A 26,099-nucleotide genomic window follows, 5' to 3' on the forward strand; every position below is an offset into this window, starting at 1 on the left:
GTAACACTCGCGGAATTCACCGGTCATGACCAAAGTTATTCAGAAGGCGGAAAATGAAGAGGCAAATTACGACTTTCCCATTTGTGTTTTGTACTATCTTGTTCAACTTGTTTTTCCTCTATCACCTTTTCTGTAACACTGCCTACTTCATCTTGATAGTCTTTATTGCATCTGCTTTATTGGTTGTTACGAAAGAGATTCATACGAAATGGCATCATCAAGCAGTACAGCTCGAACAATATCAAAATCATTGATTCGATCAACCAGTAAACAATGTCAAAATCGATCGATAATACAAAATTCAATAGTCAAACCTGTATTAGCTTGCAGTAATAATACATCAAGTAGATATGGTGTAGAACAACAACAGCAAAGGAGAACTTTCTTTTCATTACCTGATATAACGAAATTAGCAGGTTTGGTTCCAGGTAGTAGCAGTAGTGGTAGTCAAGAACAAACTTCTGATGCAGGTGTTATAAGTGGGATTGAAACTGATGGTGAAGAACAAAGGTTTCATGCTAGAAAGATATTACCGTGAGTGATGTATATCCAATTATATCTATACTATGTTGTTCATTCCCATTTCCATTGGACATTCATCATATCTTGAATTAAAAGCATCAGTAGAATGTTAAACGAATTGAAGGAATATTGCTGAATCTTTGTAATTTTCATAGGTATTCACAATCACAATTATATTCATTAGTTTCTGATGTACCTTCATATTCATCTTTTATACCATTTTGTAATTCATCAACTGTTTTATCGAAACCCTCAAACACCAACAATTCTGGCAGTTCTTCAACTCAGTCAAGACAGTGGAAAGATTGGTCACCAGGTATAGAACCATTTGAAGTTTTAGCTGAATTATCAGTTGGTTTTGGTGGTTTAGAAGAAAGGTATATAAGTAAAGTTATTGGTATACCTTTTGAAAGTGTCACAGTGAGTTATTATTCACGTCTTTATCTACAAAAAGTCGAACATAGTCATTTTGATCTTCTTTTCTTTTTATGACTGCACACTAACGGGGGGTTTTTTTTTTCTCGTATCTTCACTATTAGGCTACAGCATCTAATAAAACACCATTATTCAAATCATTAATTACTAGATGGTCGTTTTCACCTGCATCAACATATTCACCACATCCAACTTCATCAATCATTCCTCCACTATCATCATCCAATCCATCAACAAATAAAGTTAGAAAAACAAATACAAATTCAATTTCAAATGAACCTATAGATCCAAATTTAGGTCCAACTTTATTAACAATAGATTTAAATTTTAATTTCGCAAATCCTTTACATAGAATCGCAAGTCAAGCTGTTTTACCTAAAGTTGCAGATAAAATGGTTGAAGCTTTTGAGAAAAGGTGTTTACAAGTTTATGGTAAAGGTGATCAGTAAATTTGCTTGTAGATCATCAAAGGTGCTTTAAATCGGAGGAGTTTCTGAGATATTCAATTAGTCATCAGAACATAGGAAATTTCAGAGGGATTGATCAAAGATATTTGGCTTTCTCCACCTAGAATGATCTGGCATGAGTTGGTCAATTGACGGGCCATCTTTCTCATTTGAATAGTACACAATTTACATACTCTCTATAATGCAATTCGTCGTAATGCCGAAAAGGTCAACTCTTGTCTATCTCTTCGCATATAATTGTGCTCGATAGTCTTGTTCATTTGCCGTTCATTTCCATAGTATGATCTATCCATTCAGTAGCACATATGATTCTGCTTCCCATGCTCTTATGCATTACTCTATTATTGTTGCTACATCGTACACATTCTTGGCGGTACCTTTTATAGTTTGAATCTCCTTATCACATCCCGTATTTACAGTGTAGACTGGTATGTCACTGCTCAAACGCAAAACAATCCGCTATGGGATATGAGAGATCCACTATCCAGTATGATATTAATGCATTGTGACAGCTATCGCGTATGATCATGACCAAACTCCCATCCTTCGCATATCCAACCTGAACACTTAGTATACTTCTATAAGCATCACTTGATCTAGTGTTTAGCAGCAGTCTGTTTACCTCTAGGTCTTTCGGTAACAACACTATAACAATGAAGAAATGGGCATAATTAGCGATTGGTAAATACTGTTTCTCCATCGTTTTCAGACTGGACTTACGATTTATTACCATCTTTATCTTTTGGTCTTCTAGTTCTAACATGTTGTAATAAACCGTAAATGGATCTTGGTGCTTTGTTACCCTTTTGTTTACCTCTACCACCACCATGTGGATGATCGACTGCATTCATAGCTACACCTCTAACATGCGGTCTTTTACCTAACCATCTTGATCTACCTGCTTTACCTAATGATCGAGATTGATGTTCTTTGCTGTGGGCGACGAAGATTTATGTAGTTTAGTAAACAAGTCCGCAGCGCAGTAAAAGGAGCATTTCGACACATTGAAAGGATTAGTCCCACTCACTTGCTAACAACACCTATTGTAGCTACACAACCTGGATCTAATTTTCTAACTTCACCAGATTGCATTTTAACTAAAACATAACCTTTTTTAGGTAATCTATTTCCATTTTCATCAAAACCACCACCCATAGTTAAAACATCTGAACCACCAATTGATCTACCATCTTCAGATTGATGTGAAACAATTTGAGCAAAAGTTCCTGCAGATCTACATAATTGCATTTTACCATCTGTTGTTAAAGATAAATTATGTACTTGTGTACCTGGAGGAATTAAAAATAAAGGTAAAACATTACCAGGTTTTAAAGTTACAGTTCTTAATAAACCTAAAGCTCTTCTCATTTCTGGTGTATCTGTTGCTCCAACTTTTTCTTCGTTTATTGAAATTCTTGAAGATATTTCATTTGTTGTTGAAGATTCCGAAGAAGATGATGTTCCAGAAGTATTATCGAATTCTTTAATTAAATTTTCAGGTATACCTTTTCTATAAGAAATTACAATATCACCTTTTCTTAAACCTTCAGGAGCAACAATATAACTATATCCAGCTTTAACAGCTTCTAAAGATTTTTGAGTATTTCTATTTTCTTCACTTAATGCATCTTCAATTTCATCAATAGCACTTTCATTATTAACTTTCGATATTAATGATGTTGATGAATTCCTTTTCTTGATTAAAGCTATATGTGCTGATCTACCTGGATCATATTCAATTCTAATTACATCATGTTGACCACCTGAAACTCTATGAAAATCTACCATTCTTAATCTTTGTTTATGTCCACCACCTATATGTCTATTTACAATTCTACCTGTATTATTACGTCCACCTTTTCTTCTTTTTGGAACTGTTAATTCTCTTAAAGGTCCACCTTTATGTAAATGCGGATGGAAGGGGTAGACAACATGACGAAGGGACTATCGAATTGATTTGACTTGTTAGTAAACCATATTTTTCAACTCCCATCTATACTAATAAAAATGGATATTGTTCGCTTAAACGTAACAGGTTTGAACCCCATTATTTTCTCGATATTCTATTGAACAGTACTTACAGGAATAAAAGGATAACCTTTTCCAGTATACGTTTTCAAAACGGCACCGTCATCCTTTTCTTTTGGTGGTGGACCACCAAACATCTGTTGCTGCTCATCATTTCTTCTAGATGGAGTAGAATAACTTCTTGCGATTATACTTCTAGATGTTGAAGCGAGTGAAGAACGAGTTGCTGATCTAGCAGCAGTGACTGTTCGATTTACAGCTGACATCTTGCTTTGAGGTTGGTCCAGCAAGAAAGATTGTCAATGATAATAAGTCAAGCTGATAAGCTAGATAGAATAGTCAAAGTGTATGTACGGGTTAGAAATAAATATATTTGAAGAAGAAAAGTAGCCAAATTAGCGATTCCGACTTTTCAAATTAAACATATATATACTGCTCATAGAATCAGGTACAAAAGGTACACCCGTGGGAAAGTATGTACACGTAATCTACTCTATATATATTTACGTTTCATGTTGATCAATTATCATCAATAAAATATAATCAATGAATTTATACTACTACTCTTCCTTATTTTCTTTTTTACTTTTCCTTTTCTTTGCTCTTCACTCTTTATATCAACCTTCTTTCATTTCAGCCGTATCAATTCGAATCAATACTTTTTCACGAATGGTATAATCAAGCTTCTAGCTTCAGTCTTCACTGTCTGGCTATAAAACTACATCATGCCAAATTGGGTGACCGATAATTCATCACTCGCAAATCCGAATTCAAATTCCATTGAACAGCTGCTGCCTGTTGAACCTATCTCTAATAACGACACTCTTCCTACTGAATTACCAATACCTCAATCTGAAAAGGGTGTCATAGATTTAACAGCTTCACCTGAGAAACCTGCTACGCCCAGCATGAACGGTCATTCAGAAGCTCAAGGCTTACCTCAGGCTCAAGGATCTTCCTCGTAAGTTCTATACCTCGTTTCTTCTGCCCCTTCCTCCCTCTCCTCCTATCTCTCCGATATTTCCTTCTCTTGGGTGTACAATGACAGAGGTTGCGACAATACCCTACCATCATAAAGTGAGAAACTGATTTCAACTTGTATACGTTTTCAATAATAGCGATAATATCCTTCTTTCACCTGATACTCCAAATGACTCTACCAGTGACGATTTAACGACAAACACTCAGCACAACTCTCCTTCTTCCACTACCCAGCCACAATCACAACCTAACAAAACAACAACGCAACCCAATCCACCTCAGCAGCAGACTAATCTGCTTTCTTATTTTGGTAGCAATGCACCACCAGAGTCTTCATCCACTATAAACACGGCTGATGTATCTAAAGGCAATCAAAGTGTCACGATCAATCAGAACAATCAGTCCAATGGGTTTGGGACGATGCGATCAGTCAGTTCGGGAAATCTTCAGAATGGGTTTAAAGCTTATAATGGACCGCAACAGAATTCATCTTCAAACATCCAAGCTCCTCACTCCACAGCCGGATACGGATCTGGATCGAGTGTGAATGTGATCAAACATCATACTAATCCAGCTGTAAATCTATATTCATTCAAGGTTAAAGGTGGCCAAATTGTCATGTTACCTATAGCGGTAGAATATGCGGAAAAACGATATAAATTTCTAGTCAGGAGTACCAATACCGAGCAAGTACTCTCAACTTGGGCTATATTGAATAATAGTTCATCGTACCTGACTCTGCAAGAATTGGAAGCAGCTATCAAAGACCCAAATATCCTTTTGAATATTGGAAGAAGTCTCTTTGAAGGTCCTAATGCAACAAATGTACAATGGATCAATCATTTGACTTCTCAGCAAGTCCCTCGACCTTATGGTCAACAACAACAGCAGCAACTACAGCCCAATCAACAACAGCAATCACCACAACAAGCATCAACATCTAGGCCACAATCATTCATTGCCAAAAACGGTTACAGCTATGTTTCCCAGCAAAACCCCGCTCAGATCCAGCAGTCAATTGTTGATCTGCAAAATCAGCCTAGACCAAGTAGTTGGCAAAGTGGGCTCAGCAATGGTAGTAATATCCCAAATAGCGGTACGCTAGCTCAGAGTCCAACGATCGGCCTTGGTATACTCGAACCACCTCCTGAAGTACAAGCCATACAGCAGGAGTGGAATAGGGATATACAAGGGGTAGAGCAGATGTTCGGCCAAGCATGGTAAGGTTTTATCTACCACAGTTCAGGGTCGCTTGTACTGACAAAATCGTACTTAGGGAGCAAATGCGGACAGCCTCCAATACTGTTTTTAACAAGATATCCGCTGCTGTAATTGCATCCAAAACATCATCTTCAGGCGATTCCAACCAACTTCGAGCCAAGGTCACAGAACTGGAAAATAAAATACAAAATCTTAACTCATCGTTACTTCGTTTGACTGAGAGTGAGAGTCAAGCGAGAGCAGAGCTGCAAAAGTTAATAACAGGAAACCCAGCTGCAGCTAATGATAAGATTAAAGTGCAACAGCAAAATCAGATCTTGTTGACAAGACTAGCTAAAACGGAAGAAGATCTAAGACAATCTCAAGCAAATCACAATACTCAAGCTGCAAAAGTGCTGGAATTGACAAGTACATTGCAAGTTGAAATCGGAAAAACCTCGAAACTAGAAACGGACCATCAAAAGAAAACTGAGAACCTAATAGCTCAACACAACGCCGAGATCAGAGCGATAAAGCAGCAATCTGCTGATGCATTAGCTAAAGCTACGGCACCTGTTTTTGGTGCGACTGGACCTAAATCACCTAAGTCACCTTCGGATCCAGCTACCGAAATTGGTAAATTACGAGGCCTACTTAAATCGAATAACGCGAAGTTTAAAGAATTAGACGAAAAATACAACCAAGAATTGGAAGATCTGAAATCGCAATTGGGTAAAGATCCAAAGGAAATAGAAAGAGAACTAAGAATCAAAATAGATAAAGCTAATGACGGAAAAGTACAAAGATTAGAAAAGAGGATGAGAGAGTTAGAAACGGAATTGGAAACTGAGAAAGGACAACAGAAAGCGATTCCTGAAGAATACGAGCCCATGAAAGCTGCTCTGAAACGAATCGTACTATGGGGAGAAAGTATTCAAAAGAAACCTCCTGGTGTCAGTGATCAAGATTCCCCTACAAACGAGACGTTCGCCCATGAATTCACAGAAAAAACGTTATTGGAAAGAGCCAATAACCTCGCTACAAACGTAATTTCCATAGCTAAAAAGATGAAGATGGAAGCTGTAGAAAAGAGAGAGAAAATTACAAAATTAGAAGGTGAAGTTGAATTGCTTAAAGTTCGGCTCACGGCTGCTGAATCTGCCCAAGCGACCATTTCCAGTTCATCTATAACCGAGTTAGATGAATTGAAATCCGCTCTCACGAAAATTCTTACATGGGGTGCGAATATTCAAGTTTTAATGGGTAAAGATATCGATTCTAACGACAATACAGACGCCAAGCCATCAGAGAAAGCAGACCGATTTCAGAAATCAATGCAGAATGTGTTTGAAGAAATTCGATCTAAGGATCAATCAAATGAACCTAATGAAGCTAAAGTAGAAGAATTGAAAGAGAAAATAACAGAATTAGAGAAAAACCTTCAAGCTAACTTAAACGCGTTACTGAGTAAATCCACTCAATATGATGATACTCTGAAATTGCTGGAAGAGAATAAAAATAATCTATCCAAGGTGGAACAAACTCTGAAAGAGAAAGATGAAGAATTGATTAAGATTAAAGAGGAAGTAAAAGGTAAAGATGAAGAATTGAAAGCGAAAGAAGAAGAATTGAAATCCCGACAACAATCCATACAATCAATGATGGATGATATGAGAACTGAATATGAAGTCGATGAAAGAAAAACAACGAAAGATGTGGAAGAGATAACTAAACAAAAAGATGATCTTGTATCTGAGAGAGATTCCTTGAAATCTCAAGTTGACAGACAAACAGAAGACATCCAAACTCTTAAGAGAGATGTCGAAAGCGAACGTGAAAAAGTTGAACTTGCTGAAACTCAAATGAGAGAAGCTATGGACAACCAATTTAAACAATGGGAGAATAAGAATGAAACTGAACAAGAATTAAAAGACATAAAGGAGCAAAGGAAGAAACTGAAAGAAGAAGTCACTAAATTACAATCTGTAAGTACTCCGTCTATTCTTCGTTTGGTTTGCTCACTTGTTCCATGGGTTTGTAGGAAATCGATGCCTTGAAGAAAACCATCAAGGATTTTAAAGACGAGGTGAGCTGAATGACACAGTGTGCATTCTGAAAAAGCTAACAAAGAACATAATAGGACGACATACAGATTGTTTCCGGACTTGGATCGACCGCAAATTCAAGTATCAATAGACTCAAATCTTCTTCTTCCAACCTGACGCCAAATAGATCAGGCTCCAATACTCCTTCTCAGGCGTCTGCTGCCAAGCCCTCATCTTCATCTAAATTACAAGCTCCCAAACCACCTGTCGCTTCGCAAGCTACCCCACCCATTTCCCAAAAAAGATCAAATGGAACGCCTTTATTCTTTGCCAATGAGGAGGAAGACGAAGCGCAAACTCCTTCTAAAACAGGTAACTCGTCAGAGGTCAAAAGACCTGCCAAGAAAAGAAAACTTATAGCGGACGATGAGGATGGTAAGTACAATGTAGAAACCTTCATCCTTTATGATATATCCAAAGTAGTCAAAACTGATATTCTCTTCATTTGCATAGATGAAGATACACCTGGTCCCGATATTTCAGTTGTTAGCCAAGCAGCTTCAATTTCTGACTCGATGCAATCTGTACCGACGCACAAACCAGTTGCAAATGAATGGATCAGACAGAAAGTCAAAATGTTAACTTTGAGAAGCGGGAATAGGATTAGATGTAAACTTTGTTTGTGAGTCTGATAAGCTTCTGTTCATCTACCCATCGATTAGTCTTCAGGACAACATGTTAAACATGTTATAGAATGCGTCGTTTTTGAAGACCACCTAATACGGTATCGCCAGCTAACTTTCATGTATTTCATTCATGCGATAATAGTTCGGAAGAGAAAAAGAAGAAGTCACCGGAAGAAGCAAAGAAATTCAAATTCGAAGATATATACCCATTGCCTCTCGGTTTCACCGAATCTCAAATATTCGAACACGTTAAGTCACACACCGTCACATTACGAAGATTAAGAGATAAGAGGGTCAAGGAAGGTAAAGAAACAGCTTCACCTGAACCTGAATAAGAGAATCATCCTTTTGGAACATTCTCATTTTCTTACAATCTTTATCAAGCCGTCAATTTTCTCTCACTATCACATCATCTTTGTTGCTTCATCTTTTTCGACTTGTCCGTTTTTTCCATTTATCTTTGCTTTTCTCCGTTTTTACTTCTTGCACATTTAAATCATAAAAGTGATATAATTAGGTATTATATTACCATTTTTTGGGGGCGTTCTGAACTATAATAATATCCCGCCAATATCCATCTTATGTATATATATCTTTTACCCTTTTAACCCGACAGTATAATAATAATATCTAGACCTCATCTCCAAGATTGTTGTATATATATATGTATATAGGTAAATCATCATGCATAGAACGACCCATATAATCATACAATCATATAATCAATAATCATAAAATCATACTGTACTCGGTCTGGTCACACGACTACTAACTAGACAAGGCGGCGATCACCGCTTTTCATGCATGATCAATATTGGCCGCTGTAATTGATAGCATCATTTCCATACAATACTCTTGTGATATCTCCGTCATTATCTTTGTCTCTGTTGATAGATATATCTCCTAACAGTTATTATTCATAGCTTCATAGTATATCGCAAAGTACAGTAAAAAAAGCGTACACATCTCTGGAAGAACAATCTATCTTTCTCAACGAAAGATAAATACAGCATATATTTGAGGGAGAAAGTATAACACAAAGAACGTTCCAACGACGATGAGAGCTTTTGCTCCTACTCTGCTACTTTTCTTATCTCTCACTATACCAACTATCGCTTATGATTTCGACTCTCAAAAACCATTCAATCACCCTTCGTCGAATAATGATGATCGCATAATAGAAATAGAAAGATATGATGATGAACAAGTATGGAGAATAGATTGGAGTGGATATGGTGAGAAGAATAAGAACGATATAATGGAAATGGTCGATGTGAGTTGAACTATAATTTCATATGTGGATAATTGGAAATTGGGGATCTTTAGATCGTCTCATCCTGTATCATAAACAACCTTGGATGATCGGGTTACTGACTAAGTCTTTTAATGTGTGTAGCTGTTTGATTTAGATGTATGGCATACAACGAGATCGAACATTGATATAAGATTAAATTCAAATCAATTGAAAATATTACAAGATATCATACCTCCAGAAGCCTTCAAACCATTTATTCAAGACATACAATCATTAGTTGATGAAACATTGTTTTCCATACAAGATTATGACGAGTTCGACATATCTGAAGACATAAACCAGATCGAAGAAGAGGATGTGGATGAGGTTGAAGCTGACAAAGGTGATGTTATAAGCATATTCAAAAGCTTGAAGAAGAAAAAGAAGGGAAAGAAGGGTAAAAAAGGTGGAAATCAAAGACCTATACCTAAACCTGAACCAAAACCAAAAATTGATCCATTTAATCTAACTACAATTGAAACACCATATCATGATAAATTTCATTCATTAAAAGAAATTTATAAATTTGGTTCAGAATTAATTAAAACTTTTAATCATTCTACCTCTATTAACTCAAGTTCAAGAATAATTGTTGAAGAAATCAATATAGGTAATACATATTTAGGTGAAAAACTTAAAGGTTATACAGCCAAAATGTTTCCTGATGATGAAAAACCAAAACCTAAATTACCTGAACCAAATCCAAATGATCCTGAACCTGAACCTAAACCAATTCCAAATCCACCTAACAATGTAACTTCATCATACAGCAATCATAAAAGAAGTAATAGTATTGTCAGAGCTAATGAAGATAATTTACAAGGTTTAGAATTGGAATTTATAATTCAAGCTGGCTCTCATGGTAGAGAAGTGAGTGTTAATTTCATTGGCTTCGAATTGAAAATTTCATGCAATCGTCCTTCTTTTGTACTTGCTTTTACCAACCATCTACCTATCAATCGGTAAATCGCTAATGAATCTCATTTAGTGGGTCGGACCATCATCAGCATTATATTTCTTACATCATTTACTTCTCAGAGCAACTTCTGAACCTAATTCAGATGCTGCGATATTATTGAAATCATTTAGATTTACAATTATACCACAAATCAATCCTGATGGATATGCTCATAGTAGAGATAAATCTAGATTATGGAGAAAAAATAGACAAGATGTAGGTGGTAAAGGTAATTGTCTAGGTAAGTCCCTATATCTTCATCCGGGAGAATTGCATGATTATGCAAGTCATAAATCATTAGTCAATCGAGCAGAGTAATGCTAATCAGTCAAATCGATCTTTATATTTATTGACGGTTTTTTTTTTTTTCAGGTATCGACTTGAATGCCAATTGGGGATACAAATGGAGATCTTCAAGATCAACACCTTGTTCAGAAGGTTATGGTGGAAAAGAAGCTTTTGAAGCTTACGAAACTAAGGCAATGTCAGAATATTTATCAAGTGCTGCTGAAAGGGGCAATAGAGTAAGAGCGTTTATAGATCTACATTCATATGGTCAACTATGTGAGTTTTCACTTTTTCAATTTTACGTTGTTGTCCCGGAAGACTCACCGTACTCGGCCTATCTAATACGAAAGTGAAAATGCTAACTCAAACGTTGAAATCAATCATCTTTTAGTCATGTTCCCATTCGCTCATTCGTGTGATGATTTCCCACCTGATGCTGAAATGTTAATGGAAGCTGGATTAGGTGTGGCTAAAGCTATGAGAACAAAACAAGGTCAAGGTTATGAAGCTGGACAAGCATGTGATTTGACATATCGGTGAGTTAAATTGTTGCGCTGCGTTTTTCGCTTGGTTTATTAGCAGCACGCTCCCCATCGAATCAATACTCGGACTACACGCTAACTTATTTTGGTTGTTGGGACGATTCTAGTGCTCCTGGTGATGCGATTGATTATACTTATGGTGTAACAGATGTAAGATGGTCATATTCAGCTGAATTGAGAGATACAGGTACAGTGAGTCGTTTATTATTTTCTTCCTTTCTTTCCAGTCGTTTCAAGTCGTGATACAATTTTTATATGTTGTTCTCAACAGTTACTGATGATCATATGTTCACCCTTATAGTACGGTTTCATGTTACCTCCTAAACTAATTAGACCAACTGCAGATGAAATTACAGCTGGTTTGATGTACTTGGCAAAATTCATTTATGCTTTAGAAGTCAATCCACCTTAGTATTGAATGTCTTTAGTAGGTCAGAAGTAGAAGGGAATGAGCAAATGATGATATCAGTGAAAGATATGTGTCTCATTCTCCATAATGTACATTATTGCATGTAACAAATACAGCTTTCTGTCGAACCTTCAAGGTAGAGTATTTCGGATGATTATCGCGCTTTGGAACGAAATCAATTGCCCAAACAAACAATGTCCTTGTAGACAAGTGGGTACAGTTATTAAACTGAATAGATGAACATGCAGCATAAGAAGGTTGATCCTCGCATCTACGATACGAATCTATATTATACAACAAATATAGTGTGAAGATGCAATTGCCCTGTTCTTCAATCCTGATCAAGCGAATACTATACATCAGATATCTAATTATATCCATCAAAATTCCATACTTTCCTGTTTGACAGCTAAGTTCATTATCAGTTATATTATCTTTTCAGAAATCTCTTTAAAAAGAAAAGTTTGACTTACAACGTTTAGCATTTCTACTATCTCTCAAAACAGCCGCAACGTGCTTTTCAAACATTTCAACATATGGTTTAAGTGAAGTTTGTTCGTATTCTATAATTATCATAGATCAAATCAGTATAAAGCCATATAATAATCATAAAAAAACAGAAGGAAACAACACCTTTAACTCACCTTCAGTTCGACGTTGACTATTTTGTGAATCACCATTTTCCATAGCTGCTTTATCCAATTGATTTAATAATTCACCTACAGTAGGTACTGTATCTGGATCAAAATCATCTACTAGTTCAGGATTTACAGGTACACAAACTCGTCCTAAAACATGGAAATCAAATCAATCTAAATCAGTATATCGCAAAGAGATTACATCATATTAAATAAAATAATATTTAGAACATCGTTATTATAACTTACCTGTACCAGGATGTATACAAAAAGGAGATTTCAATAAATGATTTCTATGTTTTGAAACTTCTGAATCGATTCTTGGATATGTATATTGTAAAATTACATCTTGCATCGCTCTTTCGTATTTTTTCTGTGTAGATTACATAATGATTGATCATGAGAATAAAATAAGTGTCAGTGAACTGGAATAATCCACTTGTATTGCAAGAATTGAGTAGATGGTAATAAAAAATGATAACATTTTATATGTATATATACTATACTCACGAAAAGCAATTGATTCTTCCCCTGTAATTTTGCAACTGCAGATACCAAATCACCCCATTTATTTACACTTGATCTCGTTGGATCTTTTTGCCAATCTCGTCTTAGATTTCCAATTAATTCTGAAATAGTGAAACAGATATAGCATTGATTAGAAAAGAAACCCCGTGAATAAATCTACGCTTTATAATTTTCGATGCTCTCCCTCTTTAAACTCACCCCTATCCTGTGGTAATATATTCAATAAAGCTTCCCATCCTCTTTCTGTAGCAAAACAATCTTGATCATGTAAAACTAATCTAACAAATTCTTGTTTCAAATTTTCCAAGGCAACGCTAAAAAAAGGACAATGATGAAAATATTAGATATTTAGCTAAACTGTCGTCATCATCATCATATTATAAAAACACGCAGATTTATCATTCCATTATAAAGGTATATGATTGAAACTTACTTTAATACAGGATGTAAATCAGCTTCATCTTTATTACCTCTGATATTAACTTTTTTAGCTTGTTCTTTACCACCTTTTATAACTTCTAAAAAAGTAACTAAAGATTTACGTTGATCATCATTTAAATCTAATGCAGATTGGTCAGATATCCAACAATGTATACCTCTTCTACCTGAATATATCCATAAAAGATGTTTATATCCGAACGTTTCTGTGAAGAGGAAAAAAAAAACAATGTTAGCAAGACCCATATTTCAGGACAAGACAATACGGTAGATGTTTCATTTGTAAGAGAAGCCAAAATAGAAAAAATGAAAAAAAAAAAAAAAGTTTTACGCACCCCTTAAAGCATAATCTAAAACTTTTACAGCAGCAGCTATATAACCCCAACATCTTTTACATATTTTCTTATCTGTACAACATGTTCTAATTTCATCATAATCTGTCATATCAATATCGAAAACTAATTCTCTTCTTTGCGGTTGTAATGCACCTGCAGCTAAAGTTTTTCTATCTCTTGGCTAAAGAACAATAATATCACATTCAGTTCATATCTATTTCTGTATGTTTTGTTTTCTGTATACAGACTTATATGCTCGTTGCGAAATGATCAAATTACTTACCCTAGCAGAATATTGAGGTCCAATTTCAAATCTTGAAGGATTCAAACGTATTAATTCTTTCTTAAATTCATCTGCATTGTGAAATGAATTATATCGTAAATATACATCTCCAGCTAATGTGAATGCGAATTCTCGGTGGGTAAAAAGTTTTGAAGGTACTGTTGAGATGATGGAAAGTAACACTGTTTTGTCAGCTTTTTTATGATCAATCTACCAGCTGAATTGTTGTCCCTACCTTGATCTTGATTCAACCATAAGAAAAAAGGTCTATAAGGAAATAACCGTCGGTAAAAAGCATTCATCACTTGGGGTGATGAAGCACTAGATATATGTCGTTAGTCTTTTGTTGTAGACATCGAGGAGCAGTCTAAATATCACGCACTCGTAGTCGGTCATCCTATCAAAGACGATATGTCAGTTAAGCAACATTGGACAATGTCCCAAAGGAGGTTAAATCACCACTCACGGATCATCTCGAACGGGGACTGGCATCTTTGACTGACGATCGACTTGAGAGAGAAACGGTCAGATATGTTTCTGGCTGTCGTTTTCTTTTTAGAATAATGCCTGTCGTGTCGGTATTGGTACTATCCTGAAGTCTGTTATTTTGCATTACTGATTATTCTCTTGAACATTAACATTGGATAAACTAGACGCGTCCTTGTTGCAATCTTGCATACTTCCTATCAACGCGTCGAAAATAACCAAAGAAGGCTGATTGCAAGGATGGAGTACAGTTGCATCTCCGCTACTTTAAACAGGTTGTCCAGTTACAATTATACAAACCCCAGGTACGTGCGTCGTGCCTGTCGGAGATCTAATTATATTATCTAATCAAATCACGCACGTGCGATCATACACCATAACAACATTACTACTGAAAGCTATTTTGGGATATCTGTGTATCGTATAGGATTATCAGTAAAAAAAAGTTGGATGAGACAAGATACTTAGACCGATAATTATATATATATATATATATATACTATGGCTCACGCGATCATTATAGCGTCGTTTCTTGTATAACTTGTATGTCCTTCTAAATTCCATCAAGGTACTCGAATCAGTTTCTCCACATCATGTCGAAAACAAACCCTCAACCTCAGCCGCAGAACGATTATGTTCGACCCATACAGGAAAGCGATGAAAAGATCGTCAAAATGTTAATAGGTCAAGGGGTAATGGAAGGTTTAGCTGGAGCCAATAATAAATGTACGTTGATGAACTAGCGCACTATAATGATTGAAAGCTCTAGCTTTGTTGGGGCATGTTATTAACAGACACAGCTGACAGTTTGATTTACTGCCCGTCTTTAGTTGTAACGAATCCAATAATTGTATTCTGTATTACAGCTGTTGGATTAACGTTAAATCGATACATGTCATTTACACCAGATTCATCAAATATACTAAGTTGGTTTACACCTTTAATTGGACCATGTTTAATTCTTTTACCTGTATTAGGTTTAGCTGAATTTTACCATAGACCAAATTTTAGTAAAAGATTAAGAAAAGTTATTGGTAGTTTAGATTTAATTAAACTTTATAATTATTACAATCAAAACAACAATGGAGGTTGGGTATTTATACATAATAAAGAAATTATAGGAACTATATTAATTGATAGTTTAAATCCTGGTAAATCATTAAAATCGGTTTTGGGTAATGAAGAAGGTGAAATTGAAAATGATAAAGATATTTTATCAAAAGAGAATATCTTAAATAGAAAAGTAGATTCAGATTCAAACACCAGAACAAATTCTACCATCAGGAAAAGAAATGTTAATAATGATAATAAAGTAAAAGAAAACACTACAAATAAAAATAAAAATACGGTAGAAATTAGACATTTTGATATTGATTCACCATATAGACAAAGTTCATTATCATTAGATTTATTAATTGAAGCTTTGAACCATTCATTCAATGATACTCCTAATTCACAAATAGATAAAGTAATAATTAAAGTAAAACCATTTTCACAATACATTGAAAAATCATTATCACAAGTTGGATTCACAAGATTGTCTAATGAGAAAATTAAAGAATTGAAATTAGAGGTCGATCAACCTGAAAAAATTGGTTTATTAGGCTGGAAAGGGTATTGGATGATTTTGAATAAACAGGATTGGTTGAAGAATAAAGAGAGATTTCAGTCAATATGATTGAGGATATTCAGAGGATCCTCCATATTGCTGGTTATGACCATAAATGAGATATGGTCGATTGATGATATGGTATCTAATTGCAATGATGCATCTAACTATATCATAACTCCGTACATCAATGCATCAATGCAAGTATAATCAATCATATAAACGAACATGTTAAAACAGATTGTATATTATGGTGTTCATAAGAGTGGTACGCATGAAATCTTGATAATACGCGCAAATATAAGAATGAATAATTGGTTCAAGTGGATAATGAATTATTTGATTAGCATAGGGAAAATATATATATGGTTAGATAGTCGTAAATTCGTTCTTCATTTCTTTTTTGATTTGACAACTTTTTTTGGTCGATTTGACCCTTTTGATTCGAATGATTTGATCGATTTCGTGAGATAATATAACCCAATTGATATCCTGAATACAACGGGAAAGAACGAACACAGTGATAATAACGAAAATTGGAATTAGATTGGAAAAATGAACTTGATATGTATATAAATGATAATACCTCAGTTGTGGATGATTGACGATAGATAGCATCCCTTGAAAGTCACTCGTTACTTGATAATGATCACCGTCTATCCTCATACCTCTCATCTCTGCCAGAAGGTCTAATTGGAGGTAAAGTGAGAGGTGGCGGTGCCATTGTTCTACCTGGATACGGTGAACCTTCTGAATATGGAGCACTCGACAATCTATAAGGTGAATCGACAATCGATGGACCGACTAGATCTGGCGGTGGATGTCCATAAGGTTGTACATTTGTCGGTGATGCAACTGATGAAGTCGTAATCATTCTTGGTGATATGTGTGAACCACTGTGATTTCTTTGAGGTATAGGATAAGCAGTTGCTGATATAGGTACAGGAGCTGCTATAGTCGCTGCTGAAGGTGATGAAGCTGTTGAGGGTGAATTTGATGATATATATTGTCTATCTCTGTCTCGATCTCTATCCCTATCCCTATCTCTGTCCCGATCACGATCACGATCTAGTATTTGATTGACACTTGGAGGTATGAAAGGTGCAGGTGATCGGGTTACAAGATGTCCATGTCCATGATTATGATTATGATGAGACGATGAAAACATTGACGGTAGAGGTAATATCGGTATACCATCATCACCTGGACCAATATTTAATCTAGGGAAAGGTGAAGGTGCAATTGATGATACTGAAGAGTGAGCTGATCTAGTATGTGAACTAAATGGCGAATTGATATTGGATGTCGATGAAGAAGACGAGGAAGGATTAGTCATTGATGCATCAGAAGATCGATGTGAAGATGTTTGCGAATGTGTAGGCGTTTGCGAGGGAAAAGGTGTAGGGCTTGGACGATATGATGAAATAGGTGAAGGTTGTCTAGAAGGTGGTTTATATGATGGAGAATCAAGTGGTGAATTTCGAGATAAGGAAAATGCTGCTAAATCCGTTGCTGGCGGTGTGGCTAGAACAACATACAACATTAGCGATTGTTCCAGATCCGTGAGGTGAATCTTAACCAGCCGAAATATATCAGAAAAGGGGTCCAAATCACTCACGAGTAAAATCATATTTTGAGGCCATTTCCCTTATCGAAGGTATTATACCATCATCCATGAACCTCCTTTTTCGTAGAGTTGTTGGACCTGGTCCTGGAATAGCAGTCTGAGGTTGATCATCCGTATTTGCATAACCATAATGATCCATCGGCTGTCTCCATACCAAGGATCTAGTTGAGGTCAAAGCGGCTTTTCTTGGAGTATGTTGATTTGAGTCTCTTCTAGCTCTATCAACAGGTGATCGATGTGCCGCAACAGAAGAAGAGGTTGATGATAATGTTGATGAAGATGGGTGAGAAACACTCTGACTCAATGGAGAAGCTGAAGAAGTTGCTGTGGTAGGTATTCTGTCTATTGGCATATTATTGTTACTGGTTGAGCTGACCGCAGGTGTACGTTTCCTACTGGTTGATCTATAAAATCAAACAGTCATTATAAATATAAGCTCAAAAATAGCAGCAACGAGTAAAAGTCTGTTGAGCAGAGAGACACGGGCGAAAGAACCCAAAAAAAGGGATGAGACGTTCTTTCCGGAGGGATGGAAAACCAGAAAATGAACGTACTGTCGTCCCACGCTAGTATCGGTTCTCAATTTAACTTTTACACCTTGAGCAGCTAAATGTCTTGTTAGAGGTGTTGATTCATGCATTCCTTTAAACAACTTTGGTGAAAAGACTTCGAATGGTTCGGAAACGGTACGGGTTAATTCTACCACACCAGCTCTAAAAGGGAATTACTGTAAGCATGATGAATTCTGAAAGCTGCCCGAAATCTAAGGAGAGCGTGGTATGAAGAACCTTTTCGACTCACTCAGTTGTATCATATAAAGTAAACATCAACCTGAAAACACCAGGTACTCTGACAGATAATTTTGCAAAAATACATATTGCCCCCGGTTTACCATCTAGTAACCTTAATTTTTCAGGTGTTTGCACAACTTCTCCAGTTGTTGCATCTGCTCCCGTAGGAGTTTTTATAGCTTGATAATATGGTTCTAAGACTGAAGGTAGACCATGATCCGGAAATGGAACTTTGATAGCTGTAGGTGAAACTATAGTAGCTCGTATAAAGAAATTTGTCGATTCGAGTAATTGACTATACATGAAACAAGAGGTGAAATGGGTTAGTCTGCCATGAGTCACTTTTATCTTGAAAGATTCGACTCACTCAAGAGGTATTGCATCTGATCTGAGTTCCACTACAGGTGGAGGATCCACTGGTCTACGATCGACTACAAGGTAAGACGACAGTTAATCGGATGCAACAATGTCTTGTTATATGTCACTTACTGGTCTCATTCTCCTCCTTGTATGAACATAATCTCGCACGTTCAGGCTGTTGCCTAACTTTAAGATTGAAAGTGCTATTTTTCGAATGTGAATCAGTCGCTTATACTATATTTCAACTTATACTCGCGCAACATCGGAAACCTGGACATGCTTTCGCCGAGAGGAAGCCGTTGACCCGACCGCGACGTGTAGATGAGCAGTGATCATATAGAAACTCACTTTTTCGATAGATTCCTCAACAACTTTCTACCTCTATCGTCTAATATTGTACCCATCTGAAATATGGAACCTCATCTAAGGCGGTCCCCTGTCCTACTGAATATTTATACACACGAACGCACACTGACAAGTGTATGTTTCTATGACCTTTCTCCGGTTCCGGTTCCACACGAGTATCTTTTCAATGATTTCTAAATAGTCGTATGTCGAGTATCGCAATGTTGGGTTGGCGGGGTGCGATTCAACGTGATTGCTAATGATACCTCAAGCTAGTTGATTTATTTTTTGATGAGCGGTTTATAACAACAACAACAAAGATCAACTACTTGATAATTGAATTTTCAAAATAATCTCAATCCAATCCAATGCGATCCAATCTTGTCGAGAAAATACTGAATGGATCCGACTATAGTATTTTAGTGTAGATGTAAAGGTAAAGTGAAAATGACTAGTGTGTGCCGATTCCAGTGTTTATTCTCCGTAAAAGTAACTGTATAATGACGAATGACGAATACTTGGCAAAACAAGATCGAGACAACTGTGCTTTTTTTATATAAAAAAAAACCTTTCGCCTAAGTATTGTATGCTCTGTTTGATGGTACTACTGAAACTACTGTTTGACTGTTCTCTACTCTGTATGTATGTTGGAATGGCAGAAGACTTTTATTGTGATGTTGCACTAATTACAATTACTAATTATTATTGGAATTGTATTTTGAGATGATCAGGTGGCGATAGACGTTGTAAGTCTTTCGGCGTCTGTTTTCTGTATTGCGTTTTGTGTTTTTGAAATAACTAAAATAGGAGGATTGGATACAAAAAGATACACAACGTAAGGTTACCTCTAATTTAGTGATGGTACAGTGTGTGGGATTGTTTTCTTTTAGGTTCTTTATGGAAAAGAGAACGTCGATGTAAGAAAGAGTGTAAAATGAGTTACAGGTAGAGAATTGAATTGAATTGAGTTGAAATTTCTGTATAGGATATTTGGATTCCCGCTTCTTTTGTGCGTAGTTGAAGTTGTTGTAACTTTTACCACATTTAGATATTCTTTTCTCTCATCTATAGATTTTTTGGTTGTTTTTGGTTCCTTATGTTTTTTTTTTTTTTGAAACGATGGTAATAATATGGTAATCAAGGTATCAAACTTGTACTAGTTTGCATATACATGTGTTTTTTTGTTTTCCTAGTGTTTTCAGAAAGTAACTAAAACGAAGGTATGCATGGTATCAACGGAAATTTATTTGGACATGATTACTGGATATCTAGTAAATTAACGAGAACACCAAACAAAAAGATTATGGTTTTTTTCTTTTCGCTCGATCGATCGTCATTTCGTATTACAGCCCAAGGCATTTTTAAGGTCCTGGATAAAAAGGTTAAAAAAGGTTCTGTGCGTGTTATCAATTTCATACCTGATTTCTCTTTTGCTTGCTTTAATCTCCCTGTCCTTTGTGTTACCCATTAATCTTATCGGCTTAATACGGGTCAAATACAATCAACCCGTACTGAACAGATAGATTGTTCTCAAAGCTCAGGAAGCGTGTTATGATCCTTACTCGTACTGAGAATATCAATATAGATATCGGATCCCACGCTTGAAAACATACATATCGATATCTACAGGTCAAGAGAGGTCAACAAGGGAGTAAACCTACAAGGTCAAAGCGGAGAAAGGGGAAAAAAACAAGGAGTAAATATAAACCCTTGTTTGGTAACTTACCTCTGGTTTTTGTTAGCCGGTCGGATTTACTCTTTTGTAGATTAACGCTTATGATTAACTTACCCTGAATCCGTGAGTAAAATAAAAAAAGAAAGTTGAACGCGATGATGGTGATGATGATGATCTTCACAATTAATAAAAGCCACTCCGAAAACCAAGAGAAACAAGAACATGTTGTACAGTAGTCTACACCATAGTCGTGCTAGCTTCGCTTTCTTGCAGATCAATTTCATCCCATTTGGCGTACTTCCGACACCGCCGGGATCATTTCTTTCGACACGGATGCTGATTGCGGTCTGTTGTCTGAATTCATATAATCATATGAGGGAAGTGACGTCGAGACATCTTGTACAGCCTGTGTCAGGTATACCGATCTATGATGGGTATAGCCTCCGATAAGGGAACGCAGGGGCTTGTAGCCAGTCATGATGTGCAGATCCACTCGTGCATATGTAAGCTTTTCGGCCGGTATATATCATTGAAGCGATAAGGACAAGTTGACTGGGTTAACTGTTACACCGTACCACACAGGTTTTACTGGTGCAGCAACTGGCGATCAATGCAGAGACCCTTGTGAGAATTGTCATTTGTGCCAAAGAAACAAGTCGAGATCTTATGATCTTATGGGATTTGAGAAAAATGATGGGAATGGATATACCTTATGTCCTATCTAAAGATGGTCGAGTTTGTTAAAATATAAGATGGGTATAAGGCACTGATTACATGAGCAAGATTACCAAAGATCACCTAAAAAGGGCCTTTAAGCGGGTATGAGACAAATCCCTAAGATACAAAATACTACATAATCTGGCGTCATCAATAAATCAGGGTTAACTAACTACTGTACTTACCACAATCAAAAATCAACCTCGATTACCTTACAGAATAACGAATCTTTCTTTCAGCTTCCTCTCGCTCATATTCGGTACCAAAATTTGAGAATGCTTGAAAATGCTTGAAAATGCTTGAAAATGCTTGAAAATGCTTGGTAGTGATATTTACCCGGACCCTTTGTTGAACTACGATAGTGGTCGTAGTGAGAGAAATATGCTTGAGATGCGCTAAATACGATATCGTATGTACCTTTCATTAAACTCGATTGATTGCCAAAGCACGAGAGCGGGATTTTTTTTTTTTGGTGATTTGGTGATTTGGTGATTTGGTGTTCAAAGTTTATAAACATCCTTAAAGCAGCTATATTTGATGATTCCTCGCTTAAATCCCAACTACTTCAACTCTCTGTGTCTCAAAAAGTATTGCGCGGTGCTGAACGAGTGAAATACATTTATTCAGGTACAGATGAAGCTTTTGGTTGCGTTATTTTTTTTGAAATTCCGCTCATACATGAGGATATAGACGATCATTCATGTAAATTTACGCCACAAAACATCTAAGATTATAAACATGTTTTTCGTCACGTAAAAAAGATAGATTAAATATTTTACGAGATCAATAAGCTGTGAAAGAACAGATTCCCATCGAATTGTCCATCAACATGGAGCAACCTTCTTAAACTTTTAGTAATCTCTACTGTATATGAATTTAAGATTAACCATGTTCGTGCAAGGTTTTTCATGTTATCGTTATGTCTGTATGTCGTCCCTTCAACGAACTTTGTGTATGTACAGGGTGTGCATATATTCTATATACATTATAGCTAGAATATTATATTTACAGCTTGAATGTCGCTACCCTGGGAGCGTATCTCCCTTGAAGGTGAGATCAGGTATTAAGGGTTGATTTGAACTAGATGAACTTTCCTATAAACAATTACCCTATCTGATTAAGCATTCCTCTTCTTGGATGACCCGCGCTCTCGTGGGCTTTACCTCTCAGTTGCGAGATCCGATGCGGAGGTCCCTTAGTCTACACAATATCTTTTGATTTTCAAGTTGTGGTGAGGCTGTGTACAAGTGAAGGTACTGCCGGTTGAACGAAAAAGGTATCCACAGTTTGTATTGTTGTTTGATGCGTAATGATATCATAGTCCGTCTGGAACCAGTTTGGTATCAAAAATCCCTCATGAATCTCAATCTCTTGTTCCGTCAATTGGTCTGTTGGAAACCTTGTTATCATATGTCCGCTGAAAACCATCGGAGGATGTGTGAGGGTGATTATGGGCTTGGTTTTGATATTGTGATTGATCATAATCACCTCTATTGTTGTTATTACTATAGTATCCTCTTCCTCTATATGATGGACTATGATTATTGAAACTTTGATTGAAAGCTGGAATATATCCTTGACCTGATTGGTAACCCTGGTCATATGGTTGATAAAGCCCGGTGTTATTGTTATAACCACCTAAATGACCGCCGCGATTACCTCTTGAATATCCATTGTGAACGACATTACCACCACCTCTAGAACCACCTCTTGTCCAATCACCATCACTTCTACCTCTATTACCGTAACCTCCTCTTCCTCCTCCTCGATTTTGATATCCATATCCGTTTGAAGGCAGTTTGGGCTGAATAGGTATCCGCTCGCCGATTTCTCTTGATCCATTCTGTTCGATTTTACCAAGAACATCTTCTAATCTTTCGTCAGACCAAATTCCATCTATAGGTTGATCTACTTCAAGTAGCTCGTATATCTTATCGAAGCCTTCTGGTTCTTCTGGTTTTGGTGGGTTATATTGAGACCCCATTTGCCTAAGAACCCTAATTCCAGTTTCGGCATCAGGGATCGTTGGATGATCAGGTCGGATTCTCAGTCGTTCTTCCAAGGTCGCTTGTGAAACTGATAATATCAACGCGTAAGTTTTCGGTTGAGGTTGATGTTCTAAGGCAATGTTGATGAAATGACTTCTTTGACTATATATGATGTAAGAAATAACGTCAGCTCTAACTCGTACCTACACTTATATGGTTAAACTCACACAACATCAAAATCGACTCTATCAACTACAACATTGTTCCCGTCATACAAAGCTTTTCTTACTACAGCTTCGCATTCCTGTCTGCGCTTGTTAGGTGCATCGTCTTGAGAAGCTCTGATCCACTTTCTATCCTTGTTAAGCTGATGCGCTGAAACGAGAGCTTCTGAAAATGTACTTTTACCGGATCCTGGAAGTCCTACTAAAACGAGCACTATCTGTGGACTGGACATCCTGATCAAAAGAGAGGATTGCTTCCTACTGGCAAAGCAAAACCTATTTTTCCAAAAATCATGCTAGATGAGTTCACCCCGAGAGGTGTATGCTAGTCCATAATCATTTTTCCAGTCTTTACCCGGGCTTCTTCAACGAGACAGTTATCTCATACAAATGTTCAAAATGATAAGAAAAGATCTTCCACGTCATTATTTTACGCCCGAAGACCCTAGACCCGAAGCCGTGACCGTCGGGCATGAGGACATTTCAGCCGTGATAACAACACAAGAAGGGGGGTTTGGATTGTAAAAACATAATAACGGTTATCAAGCTACCTCGGCAAGATGGCCAGGTTCATTATGATACGTTGTCAAGGTTGTGATTAGCGAATACGTCTGAATAGGTGTGATGACTGTCGACTCCCGGGACGTAGCTATATAATCTTTACACTTTTCGGATCCCCTTGAAGAGCTATTCCTTCTCTTCAATCAACATCCACCTTCGTACTTGCAATCTAGTTCCACTCAACTATTAGGAAATTCAGACAAGATGTCAAAAGTCATTATCACCGGAGCAACAGGGAATGGTGAGTCCTGAATCCGCATTATGAATCACAAATGAACACTGATAGTCGATAAATGTCGGTTCGACAATTCAGCTGGATCAGCGGTCTTGACAGCAGCTGTGGCTTCGCCGACCATCACTCAAATAGCTGTGCTTTCAAGAAGACCACCATATGAGACATCATCAAAAATCAAACATATTCAAATACCTTCTTCGGAATGTCCTAAAGGATTTGATGAGATACCTTTGGCGTTGATTGATGAATTAAAGAAAGATGGTTATGAAAGTTGTATTTGGGCTTTAGGTATCAGTCAAACTCAAGTTAAACAAGATGAATACATCAAGTAAGTAATAAAACTCATTACATGTCATAAATATACAACACCTTTTGATAGTCCGAATGCTAATATGTGATGACTATAGAATAACACATGATTATACATTAACAGCAGCAAAAGCATTTTCAAAAATTGGTACTTCAGATAAACCATTTAGATTCATTCATATGTCAGGTGAAGGTGCAAGACAAGATGAAAAAGGGTATCAACTATTCTCAAAAATTAAAGGTCGTACAGAAAAGGAATTATACGAATTGAAGAATGATACTTTTGATGTGGTAAATATTAGACCTGGTGGTATTATACCTACTGATGAAGTGAGTATGCACGCTCGATTTGCTTGTGATTCAAGAATTATCTCAGTGAGGTGCTTGTGGAGATTCAAGGGGATAGACGATGGATAAGGATTTCATGGCTATAGATAGGAGGCCCGGAAAGGATGGACGAGGGACATTAGACACCAGCTCTTATACCGTATGCTAAGCTAATACCACACTTCATTCTCATCAACAGCATCGTCAAAGGATGAACTGGTGGGCAGGACAAGGATTCAAATTAATGGGAACTATATTTAACCCAATATGGCCTTCTATGGTTATAAACGCTTCCGATTTGGGCAGAGCTTGTGTTGGTTTAGCTGAAGGTAAAGGTTGGGATCAAAGGGATCCAGAGGGTGTAATCAATAATCCTAAATTAAGACAAATGGCACAAGATTGGTTGTAACACGATGTCTACACAAGTGTATCTACAACTTTGCTCATTATACATCTAAGTGGAATTGCCGACTTCTATCCGATTAGCTTGGATGGACGGATGGAATGAGATTCGTGTTATAGCCTATCCCCATGTGTGTCAACTCCCTCTATAGCTAGGCCGATAGCTGTATACATAGCACACTTAGCGCCTGAAGTGCACTCAGTGTACCTCGTTTGAGGAGTAAATACGATTGAGAAGAAACGTTCTCTTGTTGAAATATGCCATATCGTAATGTTTTTTCCTCCTTGGCTACTTATCTCGACGCGTATGGTTTTTGCCACTCATATCGATAAGACAACTAAAGACCCACGTTCATTCTTATCTAT

The 26,099-nt window shown here is 36.8% G+C and overlaps 9 protein-coding genes across 9 annotated transcripts; 5 read left to right on the forward strand and 4 right to left on the reverse strand.

The window, feature by feature from the left end:
- Positions 1-208: 208 nt before the first annotated feature.
- On the forward strand, positions 209-1,406 carry L201_007693 (uncharacterized protein; the record flags this gene model as incomplete). Its single annotated transcript, XM_066223399.1, has 3 exons — positions 209-534; positions 678-942; positions 1,062-1,406. The coding sequence occupies 3 exons, from the start codon at positions 209-211 to the stop codon at positions 1,404-1,406; spliced, it is 936 nt and encodes a 311-aa protein (XP_066079496.1).
- A 614-nt stretch (positions 1,407-2,020) lies between these two features.
- L201_007694 (uncharacterized protein) lies at positions 2,021-3,718 on the reverse strand (the record flags this gene model as incomplete). The annotated part of the gene is made up of 4 exons (XM_066223400.1): positions 2,021-2,069; positions 2,145-2,357; positions 2,452-3,368; positions 3,506-3,718. 4 exons carry the CDS (start codon positions 3,716-3,718, stop codon positions 2,021-2,023), a joined length of 1,392 nt encoding a protein of 463 aa, XP_066079497.1.
- Positions 3,719-4,177: 459 nt separating this feature from the next.
- Positions 4,178-8,699, forward strand: L201_007695 (uncharacterized protein; the record flags this gene model as incomplete). Its single annotated transcript, XM_066223401.1, has 7 exons — positions 4,178-4,413; positions 4,571-5,653; positions 5,710-7,618; positions 7,675-7,719; positions 7,774-8,113; positions 8,192-8,360; positions 8,507-8,699. 7 exons carry the CDS (start codon positions 4,178-4,180, stop codon positions 8,697-8,699), a joined length of 3,975 nt encoding a protein of 1,324 aa, XP_066079498.1.
- Positions 8,700-9,421: 722 nt separating this feature from the next.
- Positions 9,422-11,858, forward strand: L201_007696 (uncharacterized protein; the record flags this gene model as incomplete). Its single annotated transcript, XM_066223402.1, has 8 exons — positions 9,422-9,637; positions 9,761-10,314; positions 10,429-10,528; positions 10,647-10,857; positions 10,989-11,180; positions 11,296-11,440; positions 11,554-11,638; positions 11,748-11,858. 8 exons carry the CDS (start codon positions 9,422-9,424, stop codon positions 11,856-11,858), a joined length of 1,614 nt encoding a protein of 537 aa, XP_066079499.1.
- A 377-nt stretch (positions 11,859-12,235) lies between these two features.
- L201_007697 (uncharacterized protein) lies at positions 12,236-14,569 on the reverse strand (the record flags this gene model as incomplete). The annotated part of the gene is made up of 12 exons (XM_066223403.1): positions 12,236-12,264; positions 12,329-12,418; positions 12,500-12,643; positions 12,743-12,866; positions 13,004-13,122; positions 13,220-13,335; positions 13,455-13,665; positions 13,795-13,975; positions 14,078-14,235; positions 14,313-14,398; positions 14,460-14,474; positions 14,544-14,569. 12 exons carry the CDS (start codon positions 14,567-14,569, stop codon positions 12,236-12,238), a joined length of 1,299 nt encoding a protein of 432 aa, XP_066079500.1.
- Positions 14,570-15,156: 587 nt separating this feature from the next.
- On the forward strand, positions 15,157-16,241 carry L201_007698 (uncharacterized protein; the record flags this gene model as incomplete). Its single annotated transcript, XM_066223404.1, has 2 exons — positions 15,157-15,289; positions 15,394-16,241. 2 exons carry the CDS (start codon positions 15,157-15,159, stop codon positions 16,239-16,241), a joined length of 981 nt encoding a protein of 326 aa, XP_066079501.1.
- A 580-nt stretch (positions 16,242-16,821) lies between these two features.
- Positions 16,822-19,354, reverse strand: L201_007699 (uncharacterized protein; the record flags this gene model as incomplete). The annotated part of the gene is made up of 7 exons (XM_066223405.1): positions 16,822-17,696; positions 17,791-18,203; positions 18,354-18,512; positions 18,601-18,885; positions 18,958-19,021; positions 19,080-19,153; positions 19,299-19,354. The coding sequence occupies 7 exons, from the start codon at positions 19,352-19,354 to the stop codon at positions 16,822-16,824; spliced, it is 1,926 nt and encodes a 641-aa protein (XP_066079502.1).
- Positions 19,355-23,050: 3,696 nt separating this feature from the next.
- On the reverse strand, positions 23,051-24,132 carry L201_007700 (uncharacterized protein; the record flags this gene model as incomplete). Its single annotated transcript, XM_066223406.1, has 2 exons — positions 23,051-23,837; positions 23,903-24,132. The coding sequence occupies 2 exons, from the start codon at positions 24,130-24,132 to the stop codon at positions 23,051-23,053; spliced, it is 1,017 nt and encodes a 338-aa protein (XP_066079503.1).
- A 532-nt stretch (positions 24,133-24,664) lies between these two features.
- On the forward strand, positions 24,665-25,740 carry L201_007701 (uncharacterized protein; the record flags this gene model as incomplete). Its single annotated transcript, XM_066223407.1, has 4 exons — positions 24,665-24,701; positions 24,774-25,023; positions 25,103-25,334; positions 25,531-25,740. The coding sequence occupies 4 exons, from the start codon at positions 24,665-24,667 to the stop codon at positions 25,738-25,740; spliced, it is 729 nt and encodes a 242-aa protein (XP_066079504.1).
- Positions 25,741-26,099: the final 359 nt, after the last annotated feature.

Source organism: Kwoniella dendrophila, chromosome 11 (genome assembly GCF_036810415.1).
Source record: "Kwoniella dendrophila CBS 6074 chromosome 11, complete sequence".
Taxonomy (NCBI): domain Eukaryota; kingdom Fungi; phylum Basidiomycota; class Tremellomycetes; order Tremellales; family Cryptococcaceae; genus Kwoniella; species Kwoniella dendrophila.